This window comes from Neopsephotus bourkii, unplaced genomic scaffold (assembly GCF_033783945.1).
Source record: "Neopsephotus bourkii isolate Nb327-2 ecotype Australia unplaced genomic scaffold, CSIRO-AGI_Nbou_v1 NB_659, whole genome shotgun sequence".
NCBI lineage: Eukaryota > Metazoa > Chordata > Aves > Psittaciformes > Psittacidae > Neopsephotus > Neopsephotus bourkii.
Window position 1 is genome coordinate 10,303,276 of NW_026901158.1, and position 20,208 is coordinate 10,323,483.

The window sequence follows — 20,208 nt, forward strand, 5'->3', positions numbered from 1 at the left end:
GCTCAAGGCCAGGTTGGACACAGGGGCTTGGAGCAAGCTGCTCCAGTGGAAGGGGTCCCTGCCCGTGGCAGGGGTTGGAGCTGGGTGAGCTTTAAGGTGCCTTCCAACCAAAACCAGTCTGGGATTCTGTGATTCAATGGCAATTTGAGTTTCTACCCACAGCAGCTGCTTGATGCTGAGATAAAGAAGAGGCTACAGGGATACCCTGAAACGAAAAGAGTTTTCCTGGGGTATTTTTTCACTTTAAAAATATCTGCTCTGCCCCATTTTTGGCTGGAGACCTTTGACAGCTTCAGGAAGTGGGCTTGAGAGGAGCCCAGGGCCACAGTGGGTGCTGAGTGCCTGTGGAGTCCCACACTGTTGCACCCTCTTGTCTCCCCACCCCACTGTGAGACCTCACAAACTCCACATTCACTTGTGGCCTTGCATCCTAGCTTCTAGCTCCATGCTTCTAACAGGGAAAGCAGGAATAAGGAGGGATGTGTGACCATTCCCCCCTTCTCTTGCTTCCTTCCCTGCCTGCCTCCACCTGCAGTCAGCTCTGAAGGTGGCTCCCCCCTCACCTCACAACCTGCCTGTCCCTAAGGGCTGGGGGATGTTTCCAGGCCCCATATGCATCTCCTGGCCCATTCCCAGTGCCCTGGCATGGGGCAGGGATGGGGTGACCCCCAGCTCCCCCAGCTCCACCAGTGGGTCCCATTGCGAAGAGGAGTTGGCTTTTGCGTTACACACACGTGTTTATTAGATCCTGCAGGAGCTCACTCAGCTCTTTCACACAGGACGCGGGTGATGGCTCCCAGAGCTGTTTCTCTGCCAGGGGATGCTGTGACGGTGTCCTCGGCGCTGGGCTCTGCTTTGCAAGGTAATTGAATTACAAGCAATGAGCGTTTCGGCGCTGCCAGCCGCTCCTCTCCAGGGCAGGGCTGTGAGCAGTGGCCCGGGGTGGCCCCAAGCACACGCGGCTGCTCCCCTGGGCAGCTCCTCTGCAAAGGTCACTTTTCGTCCCCGTTGCCGCAGTCAGATGTGGGTCATCAGGTTCGGTCTAAACGTGTCAGAGGACTGGAATTCAGGGGGAAGCAGAACATGATAAACGCAGGCCGTGTCCTGGTGCCTTGGGCTGGGTTCATTAAACCCTCTTGTTTCACTCAGTGTCCAGCAGATCGGATGGGAAACCTGGCAGCAGGTTCAGTTCATCATCCAACACAGGTACCTTGGGGCTGGCGGCAGCAAGGGGGAAGCACTGACCGTGGCAGCACCTCTGCACACATTCCTGCCCCAGAGGGTGCTCAGGCATTGGAACAGGCTGCCCAGGGCAGGGCTGCAGGCACCGTCCCTGCAAGTGTTCACACAGCGTGGAGATGAGGCCTCAGTGCCATGGGTTAGTGGTGGCCTTGGCAGTGCTGGGGTAAGGGATGGACTGGATGAGCTTAAAGGGCTTTTCCAACCTGGCTGATTCTCTGATTCTATATCTCATTCTGTATCTCATTCTGACTCATCATGGAGATGAGTACAAGGGTATTACTGCTTGTCCATGGTTTCATCAAGCCCCCAGCTGAGCCAAGTAAATGGGCATTAAGGTTTGTCCAAAGTGAAAAGCGATCCTTACCCAGCAGCCGGGGCGGATGAGGCAGGAGCAGGGAGAGCTGATGCAGATGAGAGGCTTAGAGCTGAGCCGAGACCCCTGTCCCCCTGCCCATCGTCCTTGGGCTTCCCAGTGCCGACTGAGTCCTACAGGTCCTGCAGAGGCTGGTGCTCTCCAGGGAAGAGCAGGCACAGCACTGCCAAACTTGCTGTAGCTGTGACAGAGGAGCATCCACGAGGGCTTGTCCATTGCCTTCAGTCCATCCCAACCTCCTGGTGCTACCCCGCAGCTCCTCACGTTCACACTCATGTCCAGTGTGGGAGATGTGCCGTGTCCTCTGACAGAGCGCACTTGTCCCCAGGGCCGGCAGCAGCCCTGGACCTGCCAGGAGAGCAGCCAGGAGACACAAATGGAGAGGTGGGTTTAGAGGATGGCTCCAGAGACACTGGCACAGGTGCCTGCCCCATCCCTGGCAGTGTTCAAGGCCAGGTTGGACACAGGGGCTTGGAGCAAGCTGCTCCAGTGGAAGGGGTCCCTGCCCGTGGCAGGGGTTGGAGCTGGAGGAGCTTTAAGGTCCTTCCCAACACAAACCATTCCATGAGTCTATAATTTTCTGCTTCCCCTGCCTGAGGTCATGTCAAATTGGTTCGGAACCAACAAAGACACTCTGAGGCAGTGAAAATTAACTTAAACCACAACATTTTAAGCTGAAACAAGTGATTCTCTGAGCCCATTTTTTGTTTCCATCCATGCAGTGAGGAGCGCATTGCAGTCCAGGTCATGTAAATGCCAAGCAGGGAACCTCATCAGCATCCTTATCCAGCACTCTGAAGACCTGCTGGTCCCTACCTGCCCTGTCAGGGGGGTCAGCATCCTTTGCTCATGGCTGTAGCTGGTTGGGACCCCGCCACGAGGTCCTGCAGACTGGGTGAGCTCTGGGATGCACAGGGCCAGGGCTGGAGGGTGAAACTCCCCGAGCTCTGCTGAGCAGCAGGCAGGCTTGGTGTGACCCTGGGAGAGCTGGTGGGAGCAGTCAGGTGGGAGCTTCTCCTGCTCAGCCCCATTTATGGGTACCTGCAAGGTTGAGGCTCCTCGAGAAAACAGCCCCTTGCATAGAAGTTGGTACATAGAAAAGAAAAATGAGTCTTCCTGTACCTGGTTAGGGTCTCTGTGGGGAAGCTCTTGCCATTTGGTCTTGGAGGCTCAACCCCACAGTCTGAGGCAAGCCAAAGTCCAAACCTCCAAGTCCGAGCCTTCCTGGGGCAGGATTGGGTGCCCTCTGCTCCCACTGCTCTCCATGGGCCACTGGGGACAAACCACACCAGTGCAGGAGGATACAGGGCCCTCTGAAGAAGAGCATCCTCAGCAGCCCAGCAGGCACCTGCTCAGCTCATGGTGACTCTGACCTCCCTCCTGCTGCTCCAGCTTTAGTCTCAGGCCAGGGAGAGGCTAAAGAGAGATTACTATCCCCCCATGATAAAAGGAGGCCTGCCTTGGTGCTGCCTGTGCCCTGCTGAGTTACAGAGTCTGAGGTGACAGAGGAGGCACTGAAAGACCAGCCTGGCACACAGCCACCCCTTGAAGAGCAGCCGGGGTCCTGGTGTGGTCAAGAACTCTGGGGCTGAGCTAAAGGGAGCACTGTGTGCAATGGCAGCACAGCGTGGCATGGGGCACCAATCATGCCGGGCTCCTACTGTGTGCTGCACCGCCAGGGTGTGACATGGGAATACTCTTGCTTGGGGACAGGAGTCCCAGGGACTGGGGACACTGAGGTTAACCATTCCCGAAGCCACCAAGTCCTGTCCCAGCCTCACCTGATGGAGACTTCACCCAGGGCTGCATCCCTGCTGTGCCACCATTGAGCGATGGCTCCTGATGCTGGGCATAGGGACAGCCCCAAGAGCAGACACAGACAAGGGCTGGGAGCCGCGGAGCTGCCTCCATGAACATTCAGTCCCCTGCAGCCCTTCTCCTTTGTCCCACACCGCCAGAGCCCCCCTTCCTCACGGATGCTCCGCGGGCCCCGCTGCCGCTCCAGCACCGCAGCCCCAGCGGGGCCCTGGCAAAGCCGGTCCCTGGGTGCTGCCGCCCCGCTGCGCCGCACAGATGGGAAGAAAACCGTGTCCCGGGGCTGCGCGCACCTCCCGGCCCCGCCGCCTCTTTCATCTCCGGGCCCAGCGGCTCTTTCATCTCCCGCCCGAGGTGCGAACCCTTCCCTGCCCCCGGCCTGCGCTGCGGGGCCAAACGGCGGCGAGCAGCGGGGCCCCAGCCCTGCCGGCGGGCCCGCGGTGGGACAGGGCACGCAGCGCTGCGGCTGCCCCAGGGGCTGCGCTTCGGGCAAGTAAGACCCGGCCGGGGTTGGGGTTGCGCCCGCTCCCGTTCGTGCTGGCTTAAACTGAGCTCATCTTTGTTAACTCGGGCTGGAGCCATCCACCCAGCGGGCATTGGTCCTGACCGCCCCCGCCTTCCCGGTTGGGCATGACAAGGTGGTTCCCCAGCCTTAAATTCTGAAGGAACTACCCCAGCATCTCTGCCTGACCACCAGCCCAACACCATCCTGGCAAAGAACCCCATAAACAACCCTGCAGCTCAGGCTCCAGCTATGGATTATCTCGAGCTGCACCAGGGCAGGTTTAGATGGAGCTGAGGAACAATTCCTGCCCCAGAGGGTGCTCAGGCATTGGAACAGGCTGCCCAGGGCAGGGCTGCAGGCACCCTCCCTGCAAGTGTTCACACAGCGTGGAGACGAGGCCTCAGTGCCATGGGTTGGGGGTGGCCTTGGCAGTGCTGGGGTAAGGGATTCTGGTACAAAGGTGACAAGGTTTCACTATCATAACACAAGTCAGGGTGTCTGGGCACGGCGATACCTCTGCTGAAGGGCTGTGAATTCTTATGAGCAGCATTAAACAAGATGTATAAACTGCAAAGGGAGCACATCTGGGTAATGTGAAAAGAAGGGAGAGAATGAGAACAAGGAAGACAGAAAGAAAAAGAAGAACAGAAAGCACAAGGGAAAGGGCACAACAAAGAGAAGGAAAAAGAAATAAGAATAGCAATAAAAAATAAAAATGAAAAAAGGGAAAAGGAAAGGAAAAAAATGAAAAAAGAAAAATGGAAAGAAAAACAAAACAAAAAAAAAAAAAGGAAAAGAGAAGGAAAAAGAACAAAAAGAACTAAGAAAGGGAAAGGAACAAACCCATGGGAAGCACCTGGCTCCGGGACTCCCACGTGAGCTGGGGCCGGGAGCTGCCCCTTGGCACGGCTGGTGTTGGCTGCAGCTCCCAGCTCTGTCCCTGGGGACAGCTCTGCCCTGAGCCATCGCTGGAGCACCCACCCCTGGTGCACCCCAAGGGCAGCGCTGCACCGGCCGCAGCTCAGGCAGGGCTCATGCACGTCACTGGCTCTGCTCTGGAGCAGGGACGGTGCCACCGGGGACAGTGGGGCTGTGCTGCCTGCTTGACCTGGGCCAGATCCCACAGCACACATGAAGATGTTCCTGGCACTTGGCTGCCTGTGCTGGGGCCAGCGGTGCTCCAGCAGTGGGTCTGAGGGCAACGCTGGGACAGGCACGTGGCATCTGGACACACTGGCACCATCACTAACCACGTTACTACCATGTAACCGCACCCAAAAGCTGGTAATCACCACCAAAGGATTTTCACAGCACCAAACGGCTCTTCTGCAGGAGCCAAAGGGACGAGCCGTGGGAATGGTGATGCTCACAGGCAAGGGACCAGGGAGCTGTGGGAGGGCTGCAGGCACAGAGCCGCTGCAGCTCCCAGCACACGAGCTGCCACTGGTGCGCAGCATGAGCCCCAAACTGCCTGTGGGGGGTCGGAGCGATGGGGCAGGATGGCCCTGGCTGGTCTGACGCAACCCCTTCACCAGGGAGGTGTCCATGCCAGAGCAGAACCCCCTGTCCTGTCCCTCCTGGCTGACATCTCCCACATGGGGACACTTGGAAGGTTTTCCCATGGAGATTCCCAGGAATCTCACAGAGGCAGCTGGGTAAAACCCACTTATCTTAACTGTGAGCATCAGTTAAAAGGAAGCGATTAGCACTTGCTGTTAGTTGGATTGTTTTGCATGATTGCAGCAACTGAAAGGTTAACTATCCATCCAAATTGAGTCTAACCCTATGAAAGTCACAAAACTCAGACCAGCAAAACCTGACAGTCCATCTTAACACAGGCTGTCACTCTCAGGCCGAATCCCTCTGCCAAAGCCTAAGCCTAAACCAAAGCCTAAGCCTAAACAAAAGCCTAAATCTAATCCAAAGCCAAAGCCAAAGCCAAAGCCCACCATCCCAGAACCTCGCCTCCCCTCACAGTTACTATTTATCATTCTAACTGATCAGAGTGACTTAGAGCACTTCTTTTTCCCCAGGATGCACAGCCCCGAGGTTGGCAGAGCTGTGTGAGGGACACGGGTCAGCACCCACTGATGGCAAGGAGAGTCTGATCTCCAGATGTCTCAGACAAATGCCTTAAAGACTCCAGCCAGAGAGATGTGGTGTTTTGGGACAAGGGGACTGTTGCCCTTGGTCCTCTCCTGGCACTGGCATAAAGGAATAAACCCAGTCACTGGCAGCACCTCCACAAGAGCCATCTCCAGCAGTCCCTGCCCCATCACGGTCACCTAAAGGTGATGTAAGGCTCAGAGAGGTGTCAGGGGCACCACTGGAGCACAGAGGGCTCAGGGCTGGAGCAGTCCAAGCATCCAGCGCTGCTTGTTTCACTCTGGACATCTGGATCTTACCTATTCAAATAAATGACCGGGAGGATGGTGAAGTGTCAGGGCTGCTGCTGAGAGCACAGGAAACAGCTGGATTCCAACAGGCAGGACTAGGCTGGGACCCCGAGAGCCCGGGATGATGATGATGGTGATTACGACAACCAAAAAAAATCCCATTTCAGGACTATTTATTTTCTATGGATAGCTCCAAGTGCAGCTCAACACATCGCAACCAGTGCCCACCTGGCTTCCCTCAGCAGGTCTGCAAGGGTTGCATGTCTGAAGGCATCCCATCTGCTCAGAGCAGGAGAGCATCCCCCTCCCCATCCCCATTCTTACCTTTATCCCCATTCTCATCATCCTCATCCCCATCTCCATCCTCATCCTTGCCCCACATCCCTGCCCGCTCCCAGGCTCCCCAGGAACACCCCATACTGCCAAGTGCTGACTCAGTGCTTGGGCACAAGCAGGCTGGGGGCAGTGGGACACAGCATGGTGGGTCCTTGCTCTCAGGCCTGCAGGAGCCAGGAAGGCATTTTGGACATGGCCAGGTGGTGACTTGCTCCCTCCACCCACCAGGAAGGACCCGGACCAGCCTGGGCTGAAAACCCGGCTTCTTGGAAACCATTCCCATTTTCTTCATGGCTCTTTGGAAAACCCTTGGCTGTTGCCCAGCCCCAGCACAGCGGCGCTGCCCCTCAGCTCTTGGACTCCCCAGTGACCTCCAGGAATACTGCAGCTGCCCACACGGATTCCCAGCCTGCATCCTCAGCGGCAGAGCAGCCGTGTTCCCGCTGTCCTGCTTGGGCTCTCCAGGGTAATCCCAGCTTTTGTTTTCCCTTCCAACATCACGGGAAGCAGACAGAGGCCCCGGCAGAGGCAAATACATTTGCTGTCCCCCTCCATTTGCCTCCTTGCTTGGACACGAAGCCAGTTGGTCCCACGTGGCTGCAGCTGTTTAGATTGTTCACCTTGTTTGAGCCTTTGGGGGGGAATCTGGAGTCATCCCCATCCCAGTGCTCCCTGAATGGATCCCAGAGGAGAGGCTGCTGGAGCTTCAGCTCGCAGCAAGCCTTCAGCAGCTGACTCAGGCTCCAGAGGAGGACTGAGGGCTGGAGCAAGAGCCAGCCTTGGTGCTCAGCTCATTTTCTGACCTACAAAACGTGCAGAGCCCTGGCCCGGACCAGGCATCTTGCAGGGGTCAAGGTCACCTGCAGCTCCTCGCTGTGGGGTCACAGGGCGAAAGGCGGGAGGCGGGATGCAGGGATTTTCCCAGCAGGCTCCATCCCTGGCACGCCGCCTGTCCCCAGGCGCTCGGCGCTGCCGTGAGCCTCGGTGCCAGATGCGGAGCAGCTGAGCTCCACTGAGGGCTCCGGCAGCTTTGCTGCACCCCCAGAGCGCTTCACAGGGGAGCTTCCTGCGTGTCTCTGCCCTACGCGAGTCCAGAGCAAGAGCTGGACCCTGGGGTGGGTCAGCCCCAGCCCCTGCTCCCACCTCTCCTAGAGTCTCCAGGTCGAGATTAAAACCAGGTCAGCAACTAAGAGCCTGCGGATGAGGGAACGCCTGAGCATCAGTAGGTGTCCATGCAGGGGGAGCTGACACCGCAGACACCCTGTGCAGGCCTGGGCGGTTGGTTCCCAGTGGGAATTTTTGGCATGATCCTGCCTGTGGGAAATTTCACTGATAGCCCCAGGGCTGAGATAAACACCCCCCCAATCCCACCCAGCTGCTTGCTGGAGCACCCATCCTGCCCAGCCCCAGCAGGACAGTGGGCAGCACAGCTCCCGTCCCCGCAGGCGATGCTCAGCTCTCGGGCACCCCTTGAGCATCTCTTTGCAACACAGAGCATCGCTGGGACCACTCGCCCCGCTCCAGGCTGGCTGGTCGGGTTCCCACGTACCGCCTTGACGTCACCCCGAGGGCGCAGGAGGGAAAGGGGGGCCCTCAGTGCCTGACAATAGCGCTTTCCTTCCCCATCAATAGCAGCGAGAGACACGCTGGGCTGACACGGAACTGTGCACAACAAAAGCCAGTGTCCGAACAAATCTTCTCAGGCGCTGGGTCCCCCGGGTGACCCGGGGTTAGCCCGGACTTTTGCTCCCGCCCGGCCCTCCGGAGCAGGAATGTCCCTCCGTGCTGCGCCATGGCTGGTTCCCACGCTTCCAACCTGCTTTGCTATTTATCAGGAACCGGCCTCTAATCCCCTTTGTGAAGGCCTGATTCAAGCTCAGCACAATGTGGCAAAAAAGGGAGGGGGTGGGCGGGAGATGAGGGAGGGGAAAACAGTCCCAGGGAATGAAAATCAAACCCTTTACCTTTCCCCCCCTCCCTGATGATGATTCCCTGGGGATTCTTTAGGCCACCACCCCTATGGACAGTGCCAGGATGCAGCAGGGGGCCCGGAGGCTCAGCTGGAAGGGGCTGGTGGTGGGATGGGCTGGTGTTTAAGGAACAAGCATGCACTTGTGTCCCCTCATAGGTAAATTCAACTTCAACACTCATTGCCTTCCATGACCCTCCTCCTACCGTGGCTCCATCCATCGCCTCTGGTGATAAGTCTGTGCTCCCAATAGGGATGGATGAAGGATGTCTGTGGGGGAACAGGGAACATGAATCCTGATTCCTTCCTGTTCCAGCCATCCCACCACAGCCTCTCCCTGCATCCCTCTTTCTCTCCACAAACCCCCTTGGGGGGAATATCCTCATGGAATTCCCCAACCCTGCAGCAGGCAGAGCTGGGTGCAGGTGCCCTGTGCTGGGCTCCATCGTCCCCAGGGCCGAGCCCTTTGGCTGACTCTTGTTTGCTTTAGGGGGGGCTTCACAGGCCCTTTCCCCCGATAACGCTGGAACAAAACAGTTTCCAAAGGCTCCACTACTTACAAATGAGGGGTTTCGAGCTTTTGTCCTCAATCCAATGCTGTTTTCTTTGCAAACAGCAGGGAAAAAACGTAAAAGAAGAAGAGACGACCCCGAATGCTAATCTTGTTAGGTTAAACTGTTCGCTAAACAGATGGAGGTGCAAGGCAATGGGATTTTTGTCTCTTTGAGGAAGGGGTTACGTTTGCAGGGCACAGGGGTCATTCCGGGCAAAGTGGCAGCTTTGCTCTTTGTGTCACGAGAGCAGAGAGAAAGCAAAGGGGCAAAACTGCTCCTGGCTGAGCTGGTCCGATGGAGGTTAAGCCTCTCTCAGGATGGTGCTCTCACAGGGTACTCGGAGCCAGCGCAAGGCCAAGGCGCCCCAAAAGGGACATGATGAGAAAGACCCCAATGCCACAGCTCCTTGGCATTCCCTAAGAAAGATCATCCCCAAAGCCACCCTATGGCTCCTCCAGCACTTGGCCCATGTTGGGAGGATGCCAGGGATGGCAGCTCCCAGCTGACTGCATGTATGGGCTGCCAGGGAGTTTTGTTCCTTTGGCTGTGAATGGAACCCCCAAATCCTCTGGGAGACAGAAACTGTTTCAGCCTGAGGGTACAGCAGCAGCACCAGAGATGCTGATGGGGTTAGTGCTGTCTCTTCTGGTCAGGGTCAGGAGAGGAGGACCGTGGCACCCAGGACAAGCAGTCTGGATTAACCCAGATCACTGACACTGTCCACAAAGGGAGCTGGCAGAGCCCTGAAGAGGCCTGCAGAGGGCTCGAAGCGGCACAGCCACCATCACCCCACAGGCCTACAATCCCTTCCCATGCTAGAACACCCCATGCCCTGGGCAGGCTGGGGAGTGGCCCAGGCCTGGCAGGTCCCAGCACCCAGACTGCAGCCATCCTGCACCCTGTGGCACCCATGTGTGCCAGCAGTGAGGGGGCTTGCCCCAGGGGAGGGCAGTAGTTGGGGGGACGTTAGGATCCAGAGGGATGTGGGAAGGTGCTGGAGTCAGAGATGCTGGCCTGGGTGCTCCTGCCAGCCTGGGGTGCTGGTGCCTGTCCAGATATTTTACACCAGACTGGGAGCTAATACCAGCCAGGGTGCTATTTTCAACCTGTGTGCTAAGACCACACTGGGTACTTATGGTCAGCCCAGCCGCTAACGCCAGCCTGGGTGCTAATGCCAGTCCAGCTACTTAACATCAGTCTAGGTGCTAACTCTAGCTTGGATGCTTAAGGCCAGCCCAAGTGCTTAATGTCAGCATGAGTGGTGATGCCAACCTGAGTGCTACCACTACCGTGGCTGGTGATGCTGGCCTGGGTGCTTAAGGACAGTGCAGGGTGCTCAGCCCAGCTGGGGTGCTCCAGCCTTGCCATGTGCTGTGAAACACCCCAGCTCTGTTCCATACCCCCTGAAGGTGCTGTTGGGACTCTGCTTCCCCAGGTACCTGTTGACATCTACCTGGTGACAAATGCTGGGCAAGCAAATCCAGGTTGCTGCAGACCCAAGCCTCATCTTTCCTTGAGCTGTCTGTGGGAAGGAGAGGAAAGCCAGGGTCCCTGCATGGAGCTGCAGCCTGCTGGAGTTACCTTCCCCATCCTGCTGTCCCTGTGCTCCTCACTGGAGTGAGGGCCCATCTCTGCCAACCCAGTGCCCACAGCTCTGGTTTGGGCACCACACTGTGCTGCCAGGCAGTGGCTGCACCCGGCTCCCTGCCCTTCCTGCCCTTCCTGCACACACATCCACATCCTCCTCCTGCCTTCACCCCGGTGTGTCGCTGGGCTGCTCTGGGGGGAGCCTGGGGCAAAGCATCAGCAGAAATGAACACACAAAAGGATGAAGAGTCAATCAAAAACCCAACAGCCCCGACCGGGTCCGACAAACCAGAGCCAGAAACAAGGAACTGCCCTGAGGGGTCCGCCACAAACAGGACCTGCTCCTGAATGGCAGGGGAAGATGTGGGAAGGAAAAGGAAGGAGGTCCTGAGCACAGCCAAGGAGAGGCCAGCCGGGATGGCTGCTGGCTGAAGCTGGATGGATGTGAGGAGATCCCCTGCAGGGAATGTGCCCAGCCTGATGCAGTGACCACGGAGGCAGAGGGCAAAGCCAGACAGCCCTGAGCACCCAGGAGTGCTCTCAGTTGTAGAGGACTCTGCAATGGTGCCATGACACAGGACAAGTGTGGGCTGGAGCTGCTGAGGTTGGCATCAACCTCCTTGTCTATTGTTTCAAATTGGAGGAAGGGTGCTTGCTGGGCTTCCTGGTGGGATGTGCTCCCCTGAGCACTCTCAGCCTCATTGAGCATCCTGCAGAACCAGAGCCCAACAAAAATCCCATGGGAACACTCAAGACAGCTCAGTCCCTGCATAAGCTGGATGCTTCCTGCCAGCATCCACAATGCACAGCCACAACCCATCCCTGGAGAGCTCCCGTCTCTGCCCAGCCTAGCCCAATACCATCTTGTGACCCACAGCTGAGGCTTGCTGCGGGACAACAGTCCCCTTCTATCGCTGAGCCCTGGCCTCTTAGCAGGGAACTGCACAGCCATGGGGTGGGCTGGGAGGACACTGCACACCAGCATAAAACCCTTCAGAGCAGGTGTACATGGTCCTGGCTGGATGAGCTGCTCCCACCTGCCTGCCCACTCCCTGCAGAGGGAACACCAGGTTCCTCCCTCTGGCTCCATCCTTCCTGGAACACCACAGCGGGTCCTGCAGGAGCTGCCCACACGAGCTGGAGCAGGGGCTTAGGAGCTGCTTGGCTCCGTGCTCCAGCAGCCCCCATGACCACATGAAGCGCGTGAGGGCTGCAGGCACTGGCTTTGCTGTCCCAATGTGAACACGCTCTCAGCAGGCGCTTTCACAGCCCCTGCCCTGTGCTGCTCCAGGCTGGGAGCTGCTGGGGTTGTGTCCGGGTCCCACCCCCGGCACTCAAAGCAAACAAACAGGAGATGTGAAAACCAGGGTCCAGAAACACGTGCAAAGCAGGAAACAAAGCACTCAAGTGGCTGCAGTGCCGCACGGCTGGGGCAGCAAATGAGTGACAGTCCTGGTGTTGGGAATTCATCACCTTGGTGCACGGGAGAGCAGGGTCCCACTGAGGCCAGTGGAGAGACAAAAGGGAAGAGAAGTGAGTCTGCTGCATGACAGGAGCTCTCGTACCCTGTGGCACCCAAATGGGGGGATTTGCTCTATCAGCTGTGCCAATCCACATGCTGGGGGCTGGAATCCAGCACCGCAATGGGGCGAGCTGCAGTGCTGCCTATCCCGGTGGGAATGAGCCTGCGGTCAGGAACGTGTGTGAATTCACACCACGGATGCAGCACTGGAACCCTGCCATCAGCAAAAGCCAAATGGTAAAATGTGCCCTGTGGCTCCCATAGCAGTGAGATTTGTGCAGGAGCTGGTGCTGGTGTCCCGTGGTGGGCACCACTGCTCCTCCGGCTCCTGCATTTATGCCATGGGCAGAAAGAACCAATTTCCCCTTTCTCTCCCCCTCTTGCACCCATGGAAGCAGCCTGGCAGAGGGCATGGGGAGCATGGGGATGTGTGCTCACCTGCCTGGCACCCCAGCTCAGCTCTGCCCTGATTCCCCACTGCCCTCTGCACAGCAGAGACCCCCGGGTCAGGAGTTTGGTGTTCAACTGCATCCTGGCCACACGACTCCTCCTGGTCTGTGGAGAGCAAGAGACACCAGCCGAGGCCAATTCTCCCCATCAGCATTTAGGAACATCAGGGACCAAGCTCCTCCCCAACCACTGCCATGGTGAACAGCCCAGGTAAAGCACCCAACATCTCCAAGTGTCCAGGAAGGGGAGATGAACCTTCCTGAAGTGCAGAGCTGTCAAGGGGCTGGTTCCCTGCAGACAGGGCACCATGATGCTGAGCAGAGCTGACAAGGGTGCTGGCATCTGCTGGCCACAGCTGTGGGTTCTGGGGGGCAGCTGGACCCACTGGAGCACAGGGGCTTCTGTGGGTGCCACAGCCCCTGTGCACGTAGCTCACACAAGCCCAGCACGTGTTTCCTGCTCCCCAGCGCCTTCAGACCCTCTATTCATATCACATACGTTTACACGTGTTTTTCCAGCCATACGCATTCTGCATCCACTTTGAAGCTGCGATGCACAATCAGGCAGGAAAGGGGAAATTTATGCTCCAGGAGCAGCCTTCAAAGCTCCAGGCTATCAAAGGCCTATAGGAAATGGTCCTGGAGGGGGTTTGGGGTGGGCCCACCATAGAATGAGAGTCAGCCCAGCATTCAGAGGCACCATGGGCACAGGATCAGTGCTGAGCTTGTTTCTGGGCTCTTTTTCCAGTTTCACTCAGTACAAGCTGTCGGAGGCTTTGGAGATGATGGACCTGGGAGCAAACCACGTGTGGTTTCTCCCACACAGTAAACATCCATCCCTCCATCATCTTTAAGAAGCAGAGCACCAACTGCTTCCCTGAGCTGGCAAAAGAGAATCCTGTGTCTTTAAAACATCTACTATATTTTGTTCTCTGAGCATTTTCCCAGAGGAGAAAGGAGAAGTGAGGAGCCTCCCGTGCCAGACAGCGCCATAAACATCTGCTACGCTGCAAAGCCTGAAAGGAAAATACCATTACCGGAGCCCCTGGGGACATCACGAGTACTGGGGCCAAAGCTGCTGGCCTGGGAAGCTGTGATGCCCAGCTCTGAAAGCCTGGGCTGAGGTCTCCTGAGGACATGAGTCCAGGGAAGGTGGCTGGTGAGAACCATCTGGCTCATTGGTCTTGAATGCAATTCATACCCGAGCATCCGTGTGCTTCCAAGTGGTACCCAGCGGTGTTTGCGCCTGTGCAGCCTGGACCAGTCCTGCTGACCCACACCCCAGCACAGCACCTCCCATGTACAGGAGGCCCAAAGCTCCCCAGGCTTTGTGTCCAGTGCCTCCAGGGCAGCCATTCCATGCTTGATGATGCCAGGGCTCCATCAAGGGATGGGAGCTAAGGGGTTCCTAGGGCTGGAATCCCATCGGGAGCACCCCACATCCCTCTGCCAGGCTCCACCAAGGCCAGCTCACCAGTGCTCACCAGTGCCACAGTGGGAACCTCTCTGTGACCATCTGATGCATGGCCACAGCCTCTTGCTCAGCCTCCATGTCCCCATGGAGCCAAGCTGCCCTGTAACCCCCCCACAGGCATGGGCTGTGGTTGGGTTCCCTGAAGCCTTTCCTTCTCCAGGGTGATCTAGATGTGGGATGCCAAAGATTTTGTGACACATCAGGAGATCCTTAAAGAGGGCTGGAAAAGGCTGCAGATTAAGACAGGGTGACCATCTCATTGCAAACAGACTGAAGAAGAGAGGGATACCCAATGAGTCCAAACCAGAGGAGACTGTCTGGAAAATAAGGTGAGAAATTCCTATGTGCTGTGAGCAACCCTCATCACATCTGTCATGTAAAGGGAAGTTTGTTGGGTTGGAAAAACGTTTCCTTGTCAGAAGAGGAGAGAAATACGGGAAGACCCTTCTGAAATTAGAAATCACGTTGGTGACAACTATAAACATTTCAGTGGGGTCAACAAATGAAACACCCAAGTCCTGCACAACTCAACCTACAAAATCTCCTTGTGATCCTGAGCAGGAAGAAAACCTCTGTGTTGCTGTGCCCCCCACAGCCTGAAGCCCAGTTTCCAGCTCTGGCACTATTAACCTCCTCTGTGGACACACTAATGGAGATAAAGTGGTCCTGGATGACAATCACAGCCTGGGGCTTTCCCTACCAGAATGAATCAAATGGAACAGCTACTGCTATTGCCAAGGAAAGGGCTTCGCTCCACATTTTGTGACTTACAGAAGCCCATAACCCCCAGATAATATTTCTTTCAGCTCCATCAGTTTTGCATTGACTTTCCCACTTTATCTCAGGGAGGGTACCACATGGACATTCATGCACCAGCCATCGTGTGCGATGTTTCACTTTGAGGAGGATGACAGCACTCGGGCAAGGATGGGATTTTTCTGTACAGGGTTAGATTTTCCTCACAGGAGACAAAAGAGCATTTTGATAAAGCTATACTTCTACATCCCATCACTGAGAAGCCTTTCCCCAGGGTGGAGAACTGGACCCTACAAAGCTGACTGTACTTGGACATCTCAGCTGAGGCGCATTAGGGACATATTAAATACCCACCTACTGAATTCCCAACCCTGGTTCTCTACGAATGTCATCTTCTTCAGGCAGACAGAGCTCCCAAAAGCAATCAAATGCACCAGCACACAGAGGTAAGAGCTCATGGATGCGATGGAGAAGTGGCTGACACAGCAACCTGTGTGGGAATGGCATGCTCTTATTTCACACACCCTACAAACCATTTCCTCCTCCTTCGTCACAGACCCAACTTCTTTTTTTTTGACCTTGGAACATGGTGTTTAAGGCACTTTCTGGCCATGGCTCTGATGCCCAAATTCCACCCTCAGTGTCTTGACAGGACCCAAGAGCAATGCCAAGGACTTTGCTAGAGTCATTCCCACATGGGCTGAAGCACACTGGGCAGTGAGGATGGGTAATGGAATAATGAGAAGGGACAGCAGTGGGGATGGGGTCCGGGCTGCCCAATGTGACCACAAACACTGGCACAGGCAGGTATGGGACAAGTGTTACTGCTTTGCTTTGAAGCAGTTTCTCCCCATGCAGCCAGCTGGGGCATTTTTCACAGTGATGATTTTGAAGTTTTTCACCTTGTTTTGGAGCTGGTTCAGACCCAAGATGGGTTTCCCAGGATCCTTGGGGCAGAGATGGTAAAACCCATCATTCTTAGCCGAGAAACCTGCCTGAAAGACTAAGAATTGAAACGAACTCCTCTGTGGGGATTTCCCCTTACAGTGTACCTTGGGATACTGGAGCAAACCCCATCCCACAGGCAGACCAAGGAGGGACAAGGAAGGGCCCAGGGGCTACTGGCTCCCCAGGAGCACTCCCTCCCACCAGACCCAACTTAGGCTGTCCAGCCCTGCTTGAGACCGGAGTTAATACCCTTCTTAGCGCCATCAGGGACATCTGTTGGCCCCATTCCCCAACACCCACAGCCACAGGCAGCCACAAGCCTTTCCTATGGTCCTTTAATCCCACCGGGTCCCCCAAAACAAGCGGGTGAGGGCTGGGGGATATCTCACTGTGACCCAGCTGCCCTGTCCCCATGGGAGGGGACCTCCAGGCCCCCCCATCACACACCATAGAGCAAAACCCATCCAGCCCAGAGACACCCTCTGGTTGCTGCTGCCTTTTACCCAGTGCTCCAGATGTTCCCAGAGCAGCGGTGAGGGGGCTCGAAGCGCAGAGCTCTCCCCAGCCATGGGTGCCCCCCAGCAGGCAGGCTCCCTGCCTGGATAAGGGCAGAAACCAGCCGAAAACAAACAAACAGTTGGAGTTAATGGGGCGGCAGTTATTTTTGGCCTAGAGGGAGTTCACACACTCTGTGTTGTTTTAGTAAATAACTGTAAATGGAGCTTGTGGTGCGGGGAGCGGGCTGGGAACCAGCTCGCTCCGGGCGGCGGGGAAGAGCCATGTCTTGTCGCACTGGTGCTAACAGGAAGCCCAGGGCCTCACCTCCCTTCACACCTCTCTGTACTCGCACTTTTATTGTTGCCACATCCTTCAGCAGCCACATCAGAGGGAAGCCGAGGGGGCAGGGCTGGGGCAGGCAGCATCTCCCCGTGGGAAGGCAGCTCTGGGGCTCGTCACCCCGCAGAGCCCAGCAGCCCCACATCCGACAGGGGCAGAACTTGTCTCAAGATGCCACCGTGACATGGGCAAGGCAAAGCTGGTCTGTTATTGATGGATGCTGCCTGGGATGGGGTGAGGGGATGCAGGGCACGCTCTGGACCCAACCACCATTGCACCCAGTGCTGATGAGGGCTCGCTGCTCTCCTGCCTTCCCGCAGCCTCTGCAGCAGCACGTGTCAGGCTGTGGCTGATGAGCCCACAACAGTGCCTGCATCCCCCTGGGTCAACAGGCCCTAGGAAAAGGCAGTTTTCTATGGAGCTGCATCCTGCAGGAGGGCCAGGACCGCCTCCCAGCCCAGCCTGGAGCCTTCAAATGGGCTGAGATGCAAACCCACGTTTTCTTTACTGTTTCCTTCTTTTTGGTTTTGAAAGAGCGATTCCACTCCTGGGTGCCTGGGAGAAGGATGCCAGGTACCTTCAGAGGACTCCAGTGGCACTGGTTGAACTGGCTTGACTCTACGAAACAGACACAAGGCTTTTCACAGGCAGAAAGCACAGCCCATCAGGGAAACACACATAAAACCAAGTGACACATCATCTCAGTAAGGGGAAGGTGGTCAGAACCCACCCCCCCCGCACGGCCTGTAATCTCAGAGCAATAAAACTTGACACTAAAAGACAGCTGCAGCAGGAGCAGGGATGGGGACACAGGGTGGCATCAGGCTCACATCCGAACCCCTGCTCTGCTGTCAGCTCACACCAGGCTGCTGGTGACACGTGCCTGGGGAGCTGCTCCCCCATCCCACGGCAGCAGCATGAGGGGAGCTGGGGGAGGCAGCCCCAGGCCAGAAGCTGCAGCGATGGCCCCGTGCCCGCAGCGTGGAGCCGGGCTCCCACTGACAGAGCCATGGGGCTGGAACCTCCATCTGGAGCGGGACAGAACAGCCTCGGGTGGCTGAGGAGAGACCGGGTTTAGGCAGAAAACAACTGAAATCAGACAAAATCACTGACGTTTCAGCAGGGAATGAGCAAAAATAACTTGGCTTTCACAGAACCCCAGCCTGGTTTGTGTTGGAAGGGACCTTAAAGCTCCTCCAGCTCCAACCCCTGCCACGGGCAGGGACCCCTTCCACTGGAGCAGCTTGCTCCAAGCCCCTGTGTCCAACCTGGCCTTGAGCACTGCCAGGGATGGGGCAGCCACAGCTTCTCTGGGCACCCTGTGCCAGCGCCTCAGCACCCTCACAGGGAAGAGCTTCTGCCTAAGAGCTCAGCTCAGTCTCCCCTCAGGCAGGTTCAAGCCATTCCCCTTGCCCTGTCCCTACAGGCCCTTGTCCCAAGCCCCTCTCCAAGTTTCTTGGGTCACCTCTTATATACAGCATCCAGATGCCAAAGCTCAGGATGCTTTTACTCAATGACTGTTACATTTTGGGTCCAGCTCAGTAGGTGAAAGCAGGTAACAATGCTGTGAGCTGAGACAATGAAAGCCCTTCAGAAATCTCACTGTGAAAGCCACCCAAATGGTCCAGAGCCCCAGGGCTGGTGGCAAGATGCTGCAGGGTTCATGCCCTGCAAGGCACCACCCCACCTCCTCCCTGTGGTGTGAGACTTGCAGCATGGTTCTGTTTCGTGGTGCTGGAGCACAAGGATGCTTCTCCCTCCTGCAGCATCCCGGGTTGAAGGATCCAGCTGAGGGTCCTTATCAAGCCCAGCCAGGCCCACATGTGGGCCACCAGGGAGCCTGGGGCTGCATCCATCCTTGCCAAGCAACCCCTGAGCCAATGCAGCCACCTATTAATTGCTTGGTCCTCAGTGAGTCCCCAGAAGCTGCTGCTGTGACTGGTGCTTTTCAGGCTCCCAGCCCATGGTACCTGCATACTGGGACATCAGGGGGCCACCCAGCCCCATGCCCAAAAGCAGAAGGGTGGTTTGGTTAAGCAGGAAAGACCTCCTGAACTTGGGACCACCGGTTACTCCTGGTCCCTGTGTCACCAGGAGACCCCAGTGAGGATAACGTCTTGCTGCAATGAGCACAGCTGAGGAACTGTGCCAGCATCCCCCATCCCAACTCCTGCCAGGGCTCCCAGGGACAGCAGAGAGTAGGAACAGGGCCGAGGAGGGCTGGACATGGATGCAGGAAGCGCAGAACATCACACCACCTCCGGAACCAACCCTGCATTTCAAGGATTCCAGGAATTTTGCCAGTGGGGAAATGCCCTCATGTGCAAAACCAAAGCTCTGGATGGAAAGGCCCTGTCCCTCTGTACTTCCTTTGGCCACCCCAAGCATGGCCAAGGCATGTCCCACCCCTGCCCTTTGGTGGGCAAACCCCTGGGTGCGCCCAGCGCAAGGGGCCTGATGGCTGCAAAGGCACTCATCTTGCACTCAAACCCTCATGCAGTGCCAGCAAAAGGCATCTGCAGCAGCTGGGGCCAAGCCGCAGTGTCTGTACAGCCCTGGCTTGGTGACATTCCTGGAGCCACGAGATGAGAGCAGACAGTCCCACACCAGTCCCAGTGGCTTCATCTGCCTCCTGGCAAGGATGTGCCGCTCCCTGATTGCTGCCATGGGGAACAGAGGGTCACCGCTGCTGGATGATCTTGGCAAACTTTGGTTCTATCTGCAGCACAAATCCTAAAAACAGTGTTTGTAGACCCATAAAAGACTTCCCTGGGGGGAGATAAGAACTGAAGACAACTGGCCTTAATGATGTTGGAGAGATTTATGGGATCACCTTAAAAGAATTTATTGGAGGGCTTTTTAATGAGCAAATAATTAGTAGATTTATCTGCTTTTAGCTGCCTTGCTGTTTTACGGCCTTACTGAAATGGCTTTCTAGGGTGTTTAATAAAGTCTGGTTCTGCCCTGCTTCCCGGGGTCCAACCAGCATCACCTGCCCTGGGCACTGTGAGCTCTGTGGGAGCTGGAGGGCAGGGGTGGGAGGGCCCCCCTATGTTTTTAAGGACAAATCATGCAGAAAAGGAGCAGAAAAGGAGGAATAAGCAGCTGGTGAAAGGCAGGGCTCTGAAAAATGCCTGTGCAGCCATGGCGAAGTGCAAAGCCATGGAAGGAGTAACACAGGGCAGCAACTGCCTGCGTCCTGGGGAGGGAAAGGGCTCCAGCAGCCTCTCGATTTTAAAAATCTGGGGAGAAAAATCAGCTGAAGAAGAGTGTGTGAGTTCAGAAACCTGGAGAGGGGCTTGGGACAAGGGCCTGTAGGGACAGGCCAAGGGGAATGGCTTGAACCTGCCCCAGGGGAGACTGAGCTGAGCTCTTAGGCAGAAGCTCTTCCCTGTGAGGGTGCTGAGGCGCTGGCACAGGGTGCCCAGAGAAGCTGTGGCTGCCC

At 56.6% G+C, this 20,208-nt stretch overlaps 1 protein-coding gene across 1 annotated transcript in view; it reads right to left on the minus strand.

The window, feature by feature from the left end:
- Nucleotides 1-717: 717 nt before the first annotated feature.
- The window catches only part of EXD3 (exonuclease 3'-5' domain containing 3), a 162,408-nt gene continuing 142,917 nt past the window's right edge, over nt 718-20,208 (minus strand). The window contains 1 exon segment of the mRNA XM_061353050.1: nt 718-1,963. Within this exon segment, the coding sequence (XP_061209034.1) occupies nt 1,541-1,963 (423 nt within the window). The 3' untranslated portion in view covers nt 718-1,540.